General features: G+C 43.1%; 1 protein-coding gene across 1 annotated transcript in view; it reads left to right on the top strand.

Moving 5' to 3' along the window:
- LOC110071606 (uncharacterized) overlaps window positions 1-18545 on the top strand; it is a 42243-nt gene that overhangs the window by 14998 nt on the left and 8700 nt on the right. Inside the window, exons 9-11 of the mRNA XM_078388438.1 lie at window positions 7124-7216; window positions 7366-7458; window positions 13731-15723. Coding sequence (XP_078244564.1) covers window positions 7124-7216; window positions 7366-7458; window positions 13731-15723 — 2179 coding nt within the window. The remainder of the gene's footprint in view (window positions 1-7123; window positions 7217-7365; window positions 7459-13730; window positions 15724-18545) is intronic.

Genomic DNA, 18545 nt, shown 5'->3' with positions numbered 1-18545 from the left:
CAACTCTGTGTGGAGTCCGGAGGTGAGCAGGGTGACCTCCACCTCTTCCCTCCCCATTCCTTCTATAAATTTCTAAGTGTGGAAATAGGAAACAGGTCCAATCAGCAGAGCCCTTTATTATCCTGCAAGGTACTAACTAGAGTGAAGGACAAAGACTGTTGTAAAGCAATAAACCAGGCAGTTCTCAAATGGGAGTTCTTCTGCGGTGGAAAGTGATGCAACCCATGTCTTCTAAACTGGCTTGTACGAGGGGGTGCCGATAAGTACTGAGCCTTTCCCAGAAAAAATGGAGTTAGGAAGCTGTAACTGCCACACTATTCTACATGTTCCCCCAGGAAGTCAATGCACTTGTGACAGCTGTCTTGCAGCTTTTTAAATCTCCGCAAATAAAATTCTTTTGACGGCTAGTGTAACCACACATTTGCGGCATTAGTTGCCTCCAGAGCACTCCCAAATCATTGTCCCTTTAGGTGTTTTTTGAGTTTGGGGAACATAATAGTCAGAAGGAGCCAGGTCCGGAGAATAGGGTGGATGGGGCATCACTTGAAAGGCTGAGGGCATCAGTTTTGCCATTGTTTCACCTACAGTGTATGACGAGACGTTGTAATGCAGCAGGATGACACCTTTGGAGAGCTTTCCTCGATGTTTTTTCCTTGTTTTGCCTTAGCTTCGTCAATAAAGCACAGTAATATTTTGCACTGATGGTTGAACCCCATTGAAGGTAGTCCCCCAGCAGAACTCCCTTCTTATCCCAAAAAACTGTTGCCATTTGCTTCTGCACCGACCTTTGCACTCGGAACTTCTTTTGGCTGGGGGAACCACTGTGCCTCCATTCCTTAGACTGTTCCTTTGTCTCAGGATCATAACAGTAGATCCGTGTCTCATCACCGGTCACCAATTTGCCCAGGGAATCTGACTCATTTCTTGCAAAATGTTCCAAAACAGCCACCGATGACTCCGCACGTTTCCTCTTTTCTTCAGTTGTCAAAAGTTTGGGGATCCATTTTGCTGCCAGCTTTCTCATTTCTAAGTTGTTGTGGATAATGGCACCAACTCTCTCATGTGATATTCTCAGATATATAGCAATACTTTTGGCTGATAGTCGGTGGTCCTCCATGATCGTGTCATGGATGGCTTTCACATTTGCAGGCACAGAGACAGAAACAGGCCTTCCACTGGGTTTCTCACTTTCAACACCGAAATGGCCAGTTTTAAAATCGACAACCCAACGTTTAACTGTTGCATATGAAGGGCCACTGTCACCCATAGTTTGTGACATTTCATCATGGATCTGCTTTGCACCTTTCCCTTGGAGAAACAGGAACCTGATTATGGCCCTATGCTCTTCCACATCGAACTTTTCTGGAGGTGCCGCCATGTTCACTTTGGACCTGAACATGAAAGATAAGTTAAAATCATAGGTAGTTGATTTTTGCACCATTGAATACAGACAAATTAATGTACATACCCTGCAATTTATAGCTCCCTAGCTCATTTTTTTCTGGAATAGGCTCAATACTTATCAGCGGCCCCTCGTATTTGCTTGGGCTTTGGTTTCCCCATCTCAGGCATATCTCATCCCATAAGAGGACAGCCTGCATCACTTTACCTACAATCCTCAGTCTTGCTTTTTTGTTGCTCATTTCAGATTACAGACTCTCCCCCAAGTGGCAACCCAACGTCTGGGATTGTCTATATTCTTGCACAGGGCTTTGGCCGAGAAGACCTGCTATGATATCCTGATTTGGCGAGGACACCTCGTTTCTAGATCAGCTAATCTTGGAGAACATGGAGAACATATCCCAGGACGACATAGGTGAGGAAGACAAAACAGAAGTGGTACGAATTACTGAAGTGAGTTTCACTCTCCAGAGCAGCAACGAAGAAGGTGTGACCCCCCCCCCCCCATATCTTGTTAGGATGAAATCCTGCTCCTTTATCTCCGGTCTCTCACTGTGGTGAGGGCTGATGGGACCTGCAGTCTAAAAATGTCTAGAGAGCCACTCCTCCCCCACTTGTGCACAAGAAATGTGTGAACAAAACAAGATCACATCTTACCTGGATCCATTTCAGTCTGGCTTCAGGACTGGTTATGGAATGGAGACGGCTTTGGTGTATCCCTGTTGGTTCGGCTGGACCTCTCAGTGGCTTTTGATACTGCTGAAAATGGCATCCCAAAAAAAGCAATTTTTCTTGGAAGCCCTGTTTTAACAGCGGCTTGGGTCCTTCCTGCAATGAACCCAGAGGGTGGTGCTGGGGCTCCTGTTCGACCCCCTGACCTGTGGGCCTGTGGTGGCCCTCAGGGTCCGGTTTGGTCTCCTGTGCTCTTTAACATCTGCAGGAAATCCTTCAGAGAGGTTGTCCAGAGTTTTTGGGGTTAAGTGTTACCAGAATACAGATGACACCCAACGCTCCCTCTTCTTTCCACCTAAATTCAAAGAAATAGTTTCAGCTCTAGGTCGATATCTGGTCAGTAATGGACCGCATGAGGAGGAATAAACTGAAACTTAATCTAGACAAGATAGGGGTGCTGCTCCTTTGTCCGTCGAAAGGAAGAGCAAGGAATAGGGATTCCGCCTGTGGTGGATGGGATGACCCCCCCCTCTGAAAACACAGGTGTGCAACTTGGGGGGGTGCTCCTGGATTCATCTCTTGGGTCTGTGGAGGCCGGGACTGCCTGTGCATAATTGAAACTAGTGCACCAGATGCACCTGTTCCTTGAGAGGCCTGTTCTGGACTTTGTGACATATGCCTTAGTTCATCTTGCCTGGATTACTGTAATGTGTTTTACATGGGGCTGCCTTTGGAGACTGTTCAAAAACTGCTGCAGATCCCGATGCTGCAGCCAGATTGCTAACCGGGGCTGGTCACAGGGTCATAGTAGATCAGCTCCAGTAGCTGCTAATCTATTGCTGGGCACAATTCAAATTGCTGGTTTTAACCTATAAAACCCTAAATGACTTGGCTCCAAGCTATCTAAAAGACTGTATCTCCCTTTATGAGCCTACCCAGGCATTAAGATAATCAGGAGAGACTCTTTCTGTCGGTCCCACCCACCCCTTGCACATTTGGTGGGGACACAGCCAAGGGTCTTCTCTGTCACTGCTCCCACTGCTCTGGAACTCCAGGCTGGTCCCATCTCTGCTGTTTTTCTGCAACCAGACAAAGACTTTTCTCTTCTGGCATGCTTTCTTTTAAATCGGTGATCTCCAACCTTTTTGACACCAGGGACTGGTTTAGTTGAAGACCATTCTCCCAAGGACTGGGGTGGTGCTGGCGGGCATCTGTTAGTGGGGATGTGCATGGGTCGCACGTCGGGGGGTGCATCAGGCGGGTGGGGGCAGGGCAGGGCGGCAGGCGTGAGTACGTCCGGGTATGCATGCGGAGGGCATGTGTGTGTGAGCGTGCGTGCGTGTGGGCAGGAATGTGCACACGCATCTGCGGGTATGCACTCATTCCTTTGGCCCTTGAAAATCTGTCTCCGTGGCCGGGTCCTTCCAAGGCCACAGAGCGGGATGGTCTGGTCTGCAGCCTTGTGGTTGGAGACCCCTGCTTTAAATGACAACCAAGGGGATTTTAAAAGGAAGCATTTTATTCTATGTTTTACTTGTGCTTTTAATATCATTCTTATTATGAGTTTTAATAGGATATTTGTTTAATGCTTTTAAATACTGTGATAATTTATTAATTGGCTTTTAACTTTCTTTCTTTGACCTTCTCTAAGCCACCTTGGATCCTTCAGAAGAAAGGCAGCAAAAAAACGAACAAGCAAACAAACAGAGGGCCTGGAGGTCAATCTGTCCTTCTTCATTCCATTTTCTCTTTTTCCCCCCCTCTTTGGATCAGGGTTTCCTAACATAACAGTCAAGGTGGACCAAGAGGAAGACCCACATGGCTTGAATGGGAGTGAATCGGAGACCTTCTCCAGGACCAGCTCAGGTGATGGATGGGCTACCAAGGATAATTAACTGTAAAAAGATGTCAGAGTCACTTGGTCACATTGCATCTTTCTAGCATCTCTCCCCTTGCGTTCTTTCAGTGCTGCTGCAGGACTGTGCGGTGGAAGTAGACCTTTCTGCAACTTACACTTTATAAGCCAAGGTTTCTGAAATCATTACCAAACGTCATACATCTGCTGTTATCTACCACCAGTTCTATTTCCTTCATAACTACCCTGTTTCCGAAAAAATAAGACCTAACCTGAAAGTAAGTCCTCGTATGATTTCTCAGGATGCTCGTAATATAAGCCCTACCCGAAAAATAAGCCCCAGTTAAGTGAAACCCCGCCCTCCACTATTGTGCAGCAACCAGAAGAAGATGACATGACTGTATTTGAATAAATGTAGATGGTTGTACATGAAAAAAATAAAACGTCCCCTGAAAATAAGCCCTAATGCGTTTTTTGGAAAAAAAAAATTAATATAAGACCCTGTCTTTTTGGGGGGAAACAAGGTACCAAACCCATCTCTCATCATAAGGCTCAAAAGTAAAAACTCAATATTCCCTACATTAGCACATGTGATTCCTCTGCTATTTTCTTTCACTTTTACATTTATTTTTATAGATTGTTTTTGCTTGAGTTTTAACTGAATCCCCTGCCTTCCAAAAACAAACAAAACACACCCCTTCTCTCTTGTCTTTTCTCCCTCCCACCTTTGCTCAGACATGATGTCTGTTTTCTGTCTCCTGGAGGAAAATTTCTAACAGTACCCCAAAACAACATAGGCCATAAATTACTGCATGTAGATGTACCATACACCCAAGAGCCAATGAATATTTAGAATGTTCTAACTTGTGAAACAGAATGGAATGATTCAACATTTCATTCTGTTTCCATACGTCTGGTGAAGTGGACGTGTCCATGAAAGCTCACATTAAAATATAATACAGTGGTGCCCCGCATAGCGATGTTAATCCGTTCCAGATTAATCGTCGCTATGTGGAAACATCGCTAAACGGAACGGAAAAACCCATATGGGGCCCAAACTCACCGTTCAACGAAGTTTCTCCATTTTTGCGCCCTCGGTAAGCGAGGAAACCATGCGAAAATGGTTGTGGCAGCCATTTTGGGCACCCAGTGGCCATTTTGGAACCGCAGATCAGCTGTTTTAGGAACATCGCAATGCGAAGATCGGTAAGCGAAACGCTTACGGATCATCGCAATGCAATGTTTTTCCCATTAAAACATTGCAATGCAATCGCATTAGCAATCTAAAAAAATAGATCACTATGCGGATTCGTCATTAAACAGTGCGCTCATTATGCGAGGCACCACTGTAGTTAGTCTTTAAGGTGTCACGTTTTTTCTTTTTGTTTTGTTTCTTTGGATTTTGCTTGTTATACTTTATTGTTAACAGTGTATTCCTAGGGCCATAATCACCAACACAGCTTTGTGAATGATCACTTCCATACTTTCACCTGTAAATGGAAAGTTTCCATAAATGTGGCAGAGTCCACCCTGCAAGCCTGTCGCAATGCATCCATCGGCCCATGCCAGCTGGGCCAGTTAGTCAAGGGTGAAGTACTCCAGCCAAGGAATGAATGAAATCATTCACCTTTGCTAACCACCTGTTCCTGCTTCCTTCTTTCCGTTCAGGATTTTGTGATACAGATGTGAAGGCAGAGGAGGAAGTGGGACTGTACAGCTGGTATCACCTGGTTAAAGAATTCTTAGCTGATTAAACTTGCATAAATTTTAATTTGAGAAAAAATAAAATCCCAGCTTAAAGGAAAAAAGGGGGAAAACATCAGCTAATGTTTGTTCTCTGCAATTTTTAGGAATATTTACTGTACTTTAAAAAAGATTTGATATTTTTAAGTTTTAAAAATGGCTCAACAATTAAACTGAATTCTGTTTTGATTTACTCCAGATGTTTTGAACAGCAGAGACTACCCATTTAAGCTAGAGCTGGCAAATTTTCTAAGCTTTACTGCTCCCGCCACTTAATAAATGAAGAATTGCATCATCGCTGAACATTTTTTTCTTGCCTTTATCCTTCAATTCAGGATATACTGACATTGCCATAAAACCTGAGGTAAAAGAGGAAATGGATCACCAGGGATCTCACGAGTCAGGTGAGGGGGATGCTCATATAACTACATAGATAAAGGACTGGGTCACGTCTTCTATCTCTACAGTTTTATGACTCCATGATTCTATGATTTTTATGATGCTTGCTGCCAATTAACTGATGGGAGATTGTATCCCTGTTGACCATCTCTTTTCGTCTCTCTTTCCCTTCATTCAGGAATTCTTAACCTTTTCATAAAACCAGAGGAGGCAGAAGAGTTCTACAACCAGGGACCCAAAGGAAATACAGGCATTGCTGGTCTTCACTCAGGTGAGGTAGCCCTTCACCTCATTGCTTTCGCAGTGGGCTGGGCGCAGTGACTGGAAGGACCTTCCAAAGTTCTGTCATTCAGTACTTCGACAAGTGTATGATTCTTGTGGCCAGTGAATAGCTGAAACATTGCATTCCTGCTGATCCACATGTTTTTGCTTCTTTTCTTCAATTCAGGATTTTCTGACATTTCCATAAAGTCAGAGGAGAAAGAGGGGATGTACCATCAGGGATCCAAGGAAAACACAGGAGCTGGAGAGCAACCAGGTGAGGTAGCTGTTCATATCTCTGTATTGGCAGAAAGGTGGGATGAGATGAGCTTTGGAAGACTCCCTTTCTGTCAATCTATAGTTTTTTACTATTAGTTATGAAGTATTTCATTGTTGCTGACCACCTCTTTTTACCTTTTCCCTTCAATTCAGGGATTCCAAAGTTTTTCGTAAAGTCAGAAGAGGAGAGGATTTACAACCAAGGATCTGAAGAAATCACAAGCTCTAGTGATAACCGGACGGGTGAGGGAGCTCTTTGTAGAACTGCATCGGGAAGCTGCTGAGCCAGTTGATTGGGTCTCTCCCAACTCTGTAATTTTATGGTTCTGTGATTCTCTGATTGTACGATGCTTGCAGTCAATTAGTTCTGGAATGTTGCAACCCTGGCTGACTACCTTTTATTTGTTTGTTTGTTTGTTTGTTTGTTTGTTTGTTTGTTTGTTTGTTTGTTTAATTTATATACCGCCCACACTACCCAAAGGTCTCTTTTCTTGTCTCGTTCCTTTAATTCAGGATTTCTGAATGTTGTTGTAAAGGCAGAAGAAGAGGAGAATCTGCACAACCAGGGAACTGTGGAGATTTCAAGTGTTCCCTGGGATCAGTCAGGTGAGGGACCAGCTTGTATGCCTGCATTGTTTAGATCAGATGACCCTTGGAGATCCTTCCAGTCTCTGCAGTTCTAGCATTTGTTAGGTGATGAAACATCTCATCATGGCTAATCACCTGCCTGTTTTCATCTTGTTTATTCAATTTAGGATCTCCTACCAATGTCAAAAAGTTAGAGCAGGAAGAAGATCTACACAACCAAGTGTCCGAAGGAAGTGGAAGTGTTGCCGGACAGCTGTCAGGTGAGGAAGCTCTTCGTATGTATGAGAAGAGGGTATGGCCAATGAGCCTTGGGAAAAAGAACTAAGAGGAACCGTGCACCCATGATCATCATGGGCCCCCAAAGAATGAGAAAGCATTATTGCTGATCAGGTAAGTGGGGTAGCAAGCCTTTCATCTGAAGAGTCACAGTCAGGACGGTGCCTTCTGCCAAGTTAGATTGTTTATCCCTCCTCTAAATGTCAGCAAGAACTTGTCCATCTAGCACAAGGGTCTCCAAACTATGCCCCGCGGGCCACGTCCAGCACACCTTGCCTTTTTATCTGGCCCGGTCCAGTATGCTGGGGGTCCACAGCTGCCTAGAATGAATAGTAGCGACTCTAGGAATTTCCCACCCGGCCCCCGCCTCCCACCTTCTCTAACATCACCTAACAGGATTGGTCTCTCACTCATCCCCTGTACTAACACATGCACTCTCTCTCTCTTCCTATCTGCTGTGGGAAAACAACGAAGCTCCCACCCTTCCCCAGGCTTCTCTCTCTCTCTCTGTCTGTCTAGGGTTGCACTGTACGTGCTGGAAGTAAAAAAAGAGAGATAAAGATTTCTTCTTTTTAAAAATAAGGGAATATGTCTTTGAATTAAGTTGAGGGGGAAAAATGATTCAGGAGGACCCCAAGGACTCAGAAAAGCTTTTACTGCAGAGATATTTTGAAACAAATTATTTCACCTAACAAATGCTAGAACTGCAGAGACTGGAAGGATCTCCAAGGGTCATCTGATTATTTCTGATATTTTGAAACAAATTATTTCAAATTATTTATTTGAAACAAATTATTTTGAAACAAATTATTGCAATTTCATACCTAAAGTAACAATAATAAGGCTGTAGTTGTAGAGGAGGTAGTCTTGTTCGTCTGTGCGAGCATTCTAGATAAAAATACTGTAAATAAATGTAAAATAGAAATAAAAGAACAAATGAAAACCACAAAAACGTGGTGGCATTTTAAAGACTAGCTGTTATATATTTCAGATATATACCCTTCAGTTATGGGAGGGAAAAGGAAGAGAAAGGTGGACCACGAGGGCCAAATATTTAATAAAGATTGGGGCGTAAAGTACTTCTTTGTACAAGCTGGTGATAAAGCCTTGTGTATCATATGCAACAACACTGTTGCTGTTTTGAAGGAGTACAACGTACGTCCGCACTATGAGACCAAACATCAGTCAAGTTATTCCCAATACATAGAATCACAGCGTTCAAAAAAATTGAATCAATGGAACACAGCTTTCTTTCCCAACCATCTGTTTTTATGAAGCAAAAAACTGAAAATGAAGCTTTAACCAGGGCCAGTTACAAAGTAGCTTATGCTTCGGCTAAAAGAGGAAAGCCGTTCACTGACGGACGTCTCATAAAGAGCCTCGTGGCGCAGTGGTTAAAACGCTGTACTGCAGCTAAAACTGTGCTTACGACCTGAGGTTCAAATCCCAGGTAGCCGGCTCAAGGTTGACTCAGCCTTCCATCCTTCTGAGGTCGGTAAAATGAGTACCCAGCTTGCTGGGGGGGGGGGGGGCAATATGTAGCCTGTATAATTAAATTGTAAACCGCCCGGAGAGTGCTTCTAGCACTATGGGGCGGTATAGAAGTCCAAAAATAAATAAAAAAATAAATAAATAAAATAGTGTCTGATGGAAGTTGTGGAAGAGTTATGCCCAGAAAAAGCGAATCTTTTCAAAACATTGAGTCTTGCATCAAGTACTGTTGCTTGAAGAATCGAAACTATAGGAGGCGATATAGTTCATCAAACTGTGGACAAAGCAAGAAGTTTTCGGTTCTATTCTCTCGCACTTGATGAATCAACGGATGTGTCTGAGACGTCACAACTCCTAGTATTCATCCGTGGCGTCGACAGTGACTTTAATGTCTCCCAAGAATTAGCGTCAGCGCACAGCATGCACAGTACAACAACTGGAGATGACATCTTCAAAGAATTGCAAAAAAAACTGTGTCTGACTATAACCTGGAGTGGAATAAACTGCAATGTGTGACAGTTGATGGAGGAAAGAACGTGTCTGGAGTGAAGACAGGTTTGATTGGACAAATCACAAAAGCTTGTGCGGTTGGTGGAGTCTCAGTGCCGATGTTTCTGCATTGCCTTATCCATCAGCAAGCATTGTGTGGAAAATATGTGGATATGTCTTGTATCCTGAAACCTGTTGTTTCAACAGTGAATTTCATTCGATCTCACAGGCTTCATCATCATCAGTTTCGTGATTTTCTGAAAGAAACCAATTCTGTAATGGTTGGCCTGCTATATGACACAGCAGTTCGATGGCTTATCTGTGAAAAGGTTCTATCATGGTTCTTTCAGCTCAGAAAAGACATTGATTTGTTTCTGACGGAACAGAATCGACCTCAGCCACTTTTATCTGACACTCACTGGCTTTGGAAATTGGCACTTTTTGCAGATATGTCAGGCCATATGAACCAATTGAATCTGAAGTTGCAAGGTGAAACAAATTTAATTTGTGATCTCTTTGCGCATGTCGAGGCATTCAGGGCAAAACTTGTGCTACTTCAAAGACAAGTGAAAGTTCATAACTTGGTTTATTTCCCATGTTGTCAAAAAATTCTTGAAGAATGTAAAGCAGAATTTCCTTCTTCATTTGCAACAAAATTAATTTCTGACTTGCGAAAACAATTTCAGGAAAGATTTTCTGATCTTGATGGAAAAACCGATGAAATAAGGTTGTTTCAAAATCCTTTTGACTGCAATGTTGAAAAAGTCCAAAGTCAGTTTCAAATGGAAATTTTTGATCTTCAGTCAAATGACAATTATTTTTATTTATTTTATTATTTTATTTCTTTTATTTATAACCCACCTATCTAGTCAGTTAGGACCACTCTAGGCGGCTAGAGTGAAAGACCTGTATAAAAAAAGGAAATCTGATCCAATTTTATAAATCTTTGCAGCCTGAGCACTTTCCAAATTTGAAGCAATTTGCTTGCGTATTTGTGTCAGTCTTTGGTACAACATACTCGTGTGAACAAACCTTTTTAAAAATGAAGTATGCCAAGTCCAATTATCGAGCAAGTTTATCTGATGAGCATCTTCAGTCCATTCTAGTCATTGGCTCCTCAGGCTTGAAACCTCAGTTTGGCAATATTTTGAAATTAAACAAGCAGTTCCATCATTCACATTAATATTGTAGTATTGTTGATCCAAGTTTGTTGATCCAAATAAAAATTATTCATACATTATAAACCTGTTTCCTCCCCCTTCGGCCCTCAAAAATGTGTAAAATATATAATGTGGCCCTCATACTGAAAAGTTTGGAGACCCCTGATCTAGCAGTCCCCCTGTTGGCTATGATGGAGGGGGTGTTTTGCAGGACCAGATCCTTGAAATCCAAGGAGTGTGTGTGTATGTTACTGGAAACATTCCCCTGGGGTTGGTCCTTTGGGGGGCACATGATTGGCCATTCAAAGTCCCGTTTTGAACCCAACAAAGTCAATACTGAATTAAAGTTTCTTCTTTTCTTTGATGGCTCCTCATTTTTGCAAGCCCATGTATGTTTCTGTGGTCAAGCAACTCCTACAGATATATTTTGGCAATGATTTTTCAAAACTAACCAGCTAGCTATGTGGCTTCTTGTAAAATGTATCCTGTTGAAAAGAAGGAGAAAAACGTAAAAGACATAATAGGTGTAATAAAACTGGAATGAATATGTTAGAAATTCTTATCTGTACGGTAAGTACTCAAACATGGAGATGGTGGTCAGATCTTTCCTCTTTCTTTTTTTAAATATGGCACACAAAAATAGGTGGTGGGGGAAAGAAACACGGGGAGTTGCTTTATGGTAAATGAGCCCTGTACAGTGGTGCCCCGCATAGCGACAATAATCCATTCCGGATAAATCGTTGCTATCCGGGAACGTTGCTATACGGAACGAAAAACCTCCTATGGGGCAAAAACTCACCACTATGCAGAAATCCTCCATCCGGCCGCCATTTTTGCCACCTCGATAAGCGAGGAATCGGTGCGAAACTGCTGCAGGCGGCCATTTTGTTGACCCGGTGGCCATTTTGGAACTGCCGATCAGCTGTTTTAAAACATTGCGATGCGAAGATTGGTAAGCGAAACACTTACTGATCATCGCAACGTGATGTTTTCCCTATTTAAACACTGCAATGTGATCGATTTTGCGATTGCAAAATCTGCATCGCTATGCAGATTTGTTGTTAAACGGGGCGCTCGTTATGCGAGGCACCACTGTATTTCCTTTATTCCAGTGGTCCCCAGCCTTGGGACTCTAACTCCCAGAAGCCTTCACCATCACCTCTGCTGGCCAGGATTTCTGGGACTTGAAATCCAAGAACATCTGGAGGCCCAAGGTTGGGGACCACTGCTTTAGTCCAACAATGCCAATACCAGACGTCGTCGTTTAGTCGTGTCCGACTCTTCGTGACCCCATGGACCAGAGCATGCCAGGCCCTCCTTCCACTGATTCCCATAGTTGTGTCAATTTCATGTTGGTTGCTTCGCAGACACTGTCCAGCCATCTCATCCTCTGTCATCTCCTTCTCCTCTTGCCATCCCACTTTCCTAACATCAAGGTCTTTTCCAAGGAGTCTTCTCTTCTCATGAGATGGGCAAAGTACTGGAGCCTCAGCTTCAGGATCTGTCCTTCCAGTGAGCACTCGGGGTTGATTTCCTTTAGAATTGAGACAGTCAGCAACAAATGGGAGGAAGGACCTTTGGCTGGGAGATGGTCATCATTGAAGGAGAAGTGGGAAACCTGACCAAATGAGTACCTGGGAAAGCCACTTTTTTAGAATAGCATGACATGAGCATACTGGCATTCACAGAAATCCGTAGGCTTTCAAATTTCGTTTTACAGCAGGGTAGCTCAGATGTCGGGGATCGAGCCCCTCACCTGCATTGCACTCATTGGTTATTTTTCCCCACCGTCCCATCACCAAATTTCCAGCTACAGTTTTGAAGAAAAAGCACCAGATTTCCTTCCAGAACAAGGCATGCGGTTCAGAACAGGATATGTGCATGCTTTGGATTGCATTTGGATTGCATTTCCAATACTATAACTACAGTGGTGCCTCACTTAACGATAATCTGTTCCAGGAAAATCACTGTTAAGCGAAAACGACGTAAAGCGAAAATAAAAAGCGCATTGAAACGCATTGAAAACCGTTCAATGCATTCCAATGGGCTAAAAACTCACCGTCCAGTGAAGATCCTCCATACGGCAGCCATTTTCAGTGCCTGTATAGCGAGGAATCTGTCCCTAAACACAGCAGGGAGCCATTTTAATCACTCGGTGGCCATTTTGAAAACCCGACAATCAGCTGTAAAGATTGTCATAATGTGAAGAATCGGTTCCCGAAGCAGGGAACCAATCATCGCAAACCGAAAATTCCCCATTTAGACCATTGTTTTGCGATCACAAAAGCGATCGCAAAAACGTCATCGTGAAGTGGATTCATCGTAATGCGGGGGAATCGTAAAGTGGGGCACAACTGTATATGTAAACAAGGCACAGGCAGAAATCCTCCCCAATTTGACATGTACCAGAAGATAGGGTCACTCATACTGCTTTGCAAGATTGGGGTGACCCATGTGGAAATGAGAAGAAGGGCATCATATATAGTTGACAGCTGTCTTTGACCTTCCCTGTCTTGAACATTCTTCATAATTAAGCCGTATGTGCCCTCAAGGAGCTGTGGTCCTAAGTAAAACACGGTTTCTGATGCTGGCTCAGCCATAAGTCACCTCCAACTCTTAGCACGTTTTTTTAATTGTATTTTATTCTTATTATATGCTGGAAGCCGCCTAGAGTGGACTTATAGTCCAGATAGGCGGGATATAAATTAAATAAATAATAATAATAATAAATAATTAGATTTTCATTGCACTCCCACTCCCTGTGTCAAAAGGTCAGAAAACAAAGCATGAAGGCACCTCTACTCAAAGGTAGTTGTTTGTTCCCATGGCTTTTATTCTGACATTGTATGAGTTTTCATTTTGCTATCATGACTACAGCACACAATAAAGCTACCAAAAAACTAAAGAAAAGAAAAACAAAATTCATAGAGACGAAGCTGTGATAAAATCTGAATGCTTGAGAAATGCTTCTTATAATTGCTCCACAGAATAATAAGGCATTCACCTTCGGTTTATTGGCAACAGGAATATATAAAGAAAAAAAGGGCGCATCACGCCATTTTATTTCCCCTTTTAGGTTTTCATAACTATTTTCTGCTTCTCTTTCTTATTCTCAGATAACTGGAGAGAAACGAAGATTTGCCCTGAATTGGATCTTGCCAAACACCAGCAAACCAATGTAGCTGAGGAACATAGTCGCACAGAGAACTCCCACAAATACACTGTGCCTGGGAAGTGTTTTGTCCAACAGATGATGCTGGCAGATCGTAATAGTGTCTACAGTATATATGAAGTTCCTAGAGAATGTTTTCCTAGCGACGCACACCATAGTCTTGCTTCAGGAGGAAAAGCACATGAATGCCAAGAGCATGAAAATAGTGCTCAGAGTCCTAACCCTGTGAGACATCAGGCAGTTCACACAAGAAAAGAACCATACAAATGCCAGGACTGTGGAAAATATTTTGCTTGCAATTCACACTTAGCAAGCCATCAGAGGGTTCACACAGGAGAAAAACTGTACAAATGCCTTGCATGTGAGAAATGTTTTACTCATAGTTACCAGCTTGCCACACATAAAAAAGTCCATGTAGGTGAGAAGGCGTACAAATGCCAGGAGTGTGGGAAATGTTTTACGCACAGGTACCACTACATCAGGCATAAGAGGATCCATTCAGGTGAGAAACCATATAAATGCAATTACTGTGGGAAATGCTTTGCTTCCAGTTCAGTCTTTGTAATCCATAAGAGAATTCACTCAGGAGAAAAACCACACAAATGTGAACACTGTGGGAAATGTTTCACTCAAAATTTACATTTGGTGATACACCTCAGAGCTCATACAGGGGAGAAACCTTATAAATGCCTTCAGTGTGGGAAATACTTTTCTCAGAAAGCAAACTTTGAATACCATGGGAGACTCCACACAGGGGAGAGACCGTATAAATGCCAGCAGTGTGGGCAATCTTTTATTCAGAGAACACAACTTTTGAGGCATAAAAGAGTTCACACAGGAGAGAAACTATTCAGATGTCAGGAGTGTGATACCTGTTTTGTTCATAGAACCCAGCTTGTGAGGCATAAAAGAGTCCACACAGGTGAGGAACCATACAAATGCCAGGAGTGTGGAAAATGTTTTGCTTGGAAACAACAACTCATGGTTCATTTCAGAGGCCATACAGGAGATACAGGAGAGACACCATTCAAGTGTCAGGAGTGTGGGAAGTATTTTGCTGTCAATGCAAATCTTGTGAGGCATAAAAGAGTCCACACAGGAGAGAAACCGTACAAATGTCAAGCATGTGAGAAATGCTTTACTCAGTTATCAAGCCTTCGGACACATGAAAAAGTTCACAGAGGAGAAAAGCCATATAAATGCCCGGAATGTGGAAAATCTTTTGTAGAGAATTCACACCTTGTACAGCATAAGAGAGTCCACACTGGGGAGAAACCATACAAATGCCCGGAGTGTGGGAAAGGTTTTGCTTACAATACACACCTTGTGAGGCATAAAAGAGTCCACACGGGAGAGAAACCATACAAATGTGAGGACTGTGGAAAATCTTTCGCTTACAATACACAGTTTGTGAGGCATAAAAGAGTCCACACAGGAGAGAAACCCTTCAAATGCGAGAACTGTGGCAAATGTTTTTCTTGGAACACAGAACTTGTGGCCCATTGCAGAGTCCACACAGGAGAGACGCCCTTCAAGTGTCCAGAGTGTGGGAAATGTTTTGCTTACAATAACCAGCTTGTGAGGCATAAAAGAAGCCACACAGGGGAGAAGCCATACAAATGCCAGGCTTGTGAGAAATGTTTTACTCAAGTATCAAGCCTTCGGACACATGAAAAAGTCCACAGAGGAGAAAAGCCATATAAATGCCTGGAATGTGGAAAATGTTTTGTAGAGAAGTCGCACCTTGTGCGGCACAGTAGAGTCCACACAGGAGAGAAACCATACAAATGTGAGGAGTGTGGGAAATGTTTTGCTTGGAAAACACAAATTGGGATTCATCACAGAGTCCATACAGGAGAAAAACCATTCAGGTGTCAGGAGTGTGGGAAATGTTTTACTTACGATACACAGCTTGTGAGGCATAGACAAGTCCACACATGAGAGAAACCATACAAATGCCAAGCATGTGAGAAATGTTTTACTAAGATATCAGCTCTTCAGCTGCATGGAAATCTCCAAACAAAAGAAAAACAACACATGTTTGGAATGTGGAAAATATTTTTTCTGGAATCCCCATCTTTGTAGCAAAAGAGAGTCCACCCTGGAGAGAAAACATGGAAATGCTGGTATGGTGGGAAACAACACAAGTAGGACCACAGTATCCGCAGGAGATCAGCTCAAAGCACCATCATCCCCACAGAGGCAGAAAAGCACGAATATATACATGCTATATACCATGGGCGGGCAATTAATTTCTATGGGGGGCACAAAATCTGAACTGTGTTCAGGGGCTGAACCAACTTTACTTAAAAATAAAATGAAACAGTGATGTTATGATTTTATTTTAAACTTGTTAATCTTCACAAATACTAAAGAGGCTTTTTGTGGTATGTTAAAGATAAGCGACTGATTAATTTTAAACAAAAAGCTATAAATGGTTTTGATGTTCAAAAATGTCCGTGGGCCGGACAGGGGTGGCTCGTGGGCCGTATGTGGTCCTTGGGCCGCACTTTGCCCAGGTCTGCTATATACAGTAGGATCCCCTTATCCACAGGATCAGTATCCACTGATTCACTTATCCATGCTCCAAAAATACAAAAAAAAGTACTTAACATGGTCTATATGACCATCTAGTGGCCAGTTCTCATGATACACATTGGAAACATGCATTTTTTGGGGGGGTTTTAATATTTACAGGCAGTGGATAAATGAAACTAGGTACGAATCTCATGGTCCTACTATCAGTTTAAACAGACATGTCAAAAGAAGTTTTTTTGTTTCTGGCATATTCCATGGCTAGTTTCTAAATTAAATTAACCTCTCTTTCCTCTTTTGTGTCTGACCATGATGGAGGAATTTTTGGCATGGTGTTCAGATATGTACTTGTATTAAAGAATGCTTTTTCTGTTGTTCTTGACTCCAAAAAGTATTTTCCTTTTCTTTACTACCATTATCTTCTTGTCTTGTTAACTCAAGGGGCATTCATGAATGAATACTAGCATCTTTCATTTTCACAGTAGTCTCTGAGGTAATGTAGGCCAAGGGCTGCCAATTCACGCAAAACCACTTAGTGAACTGCTTAGACTGAGCAAGGATTTGAAACCAGGCTGAACTTGTTCAACAACAGCACCAATTTATGCACTATATTTACCACACTCATTTTCAGCTGTAGCTCATCAGACCTTCTGAGAGAAATGTGACTCTTTTAACCTTCCCAACCCCAAAAATGGCACAGAAAATAAGCATTTGGTGGCAGTATTAAATTGGAGCCTAGTGTGAAGAATTAGATGAAAATTGAAGTCAGTCTTGAAAACAAACGGGTGTATCAAGGGAAAGAACAGACAGTAAATGATAAGTTTTATTTTAGCATTCCTCATGTCTGTTACACAGCAAAACGTAGGGCAGAGTATATACAGTATGCATGTCAAGAACTAACTGATAAAAGTAGCCCGGAGGGAAGAAGGTCAAGCACCTAGCGGTGGGAAAGAAAGGGAGCTGTTGATTGGTTGCTTAAGAACAAGTGAACAAACAAATTAGTTTTCTTAGAGATGTTTTTCTCTTCTAAAGAGGATTATTATCATCACTGTAATAATCTTAGAACTGCAAAACTGGAAGGGACCTTATAGATTACTGAATCCAGCCCCTGTCAAGGAGGCCCAGTGGGAGAACTGAACTCCCAAACCACTGAGCCATCTAGCAGCCCATGTGACCAAGTGTGTTGTTAATGGGTCCATGCATAGCATGCTGGGTTGCTACATATTTGAACAGTGTGGTGGGTATTGTCGGGGTCCTGTAGGAGGAAACTTCAGCTTCCCCCCCCCCCACCTGTCTGGGGCATTCCAAGTGCTGCAGAGAACCAAATCTGTCAGGAAGCACGCAGTGACTATGGAGTGATGCAGTTCCCTCTGCTGGGCACTGATTCTGGGCCCCGGGAACATGGATAGCACTATCAAGTTCCCAGGAATAAAGAGAAGGGTGTGCAGGATTCCCTGGGCACCTGTGGTCCTCGATCTGAGCCGTTCTCCATTGCTAGAAGAATACTTTTTGTAGTGGAACAGCGATTATTGATACATCAGCCACTGGACTGTAGCCTCTCCCTGCCTGCAGTCTTGAGGTGGTTGCACCACTGTGTCCATTGGCAGGGCCGGCTCTGGTGTAGGTTCTACCCTGAGAGGCAGGGAAGCGCCTCTCCCATCATCCGCTGCTTGATCCTATCAACTGAAAACGCTCTGGTTTGACTTTGATACTTAAAACCTCCTACCCCCGTCATTCAGCGATGGCCATCCCATTTTAGCTGCAAACCCCTCGGGGCAGGGACCCGCCTTTCGGGGGGGCCCTTGCCAAACCCACCAAGGTTTGTATTTTAATCATTTTATCTTTTATTGTATTTTAATTGAAGTTTAATTATTGTAAGCTGCCCAGAGACCTTTGGGTAGCGTGGGCGGCATATAAGTTAAATAAATAAATAAGGGAGCAGAACTCTACATGTGGTTCTTAACCTTGGGTTACTCGGATGTTTTTTGGACTGCAACTCCCAGAAGCCTTCACCACCTGCTGTGCTGGCTGGGGTTTCTGGGAGTTGCAGTTCAAAAAAACACCTGAGTAACCAAGGTTAAGAACCATTGAAGGCAAGGCTCCCCAACCCCATAGCAAGAGGGAACCCTTTCGGTCGGGGGTGGGGGAGAAAGAAAGAAAGGGTGCAGCTTTCTCTCCCGGGCAAGATCGGGCTTTTCGACAGCTGCCACTCGCCAGAAGCCCC

This window comes from Pogona vitticeps, chromosome 2, assembly GCF_051106095.1.
Source record: "Pogona vitticeps strain Pit_001003342236 chromosome 2, PviZW2.1, whole genome shotgun sequence".
In the NCBI taxonomy this organism is placed as follows: domain Eukaryota; kingdom Metazoa; phylum Chordata; class Lepidosauria; order Squamata; family Agamidae; genus Pogona; species Pogona vitticeps.
This window is presented reverse-complemented; position numbering and strand designations above follow the sequence as displayed.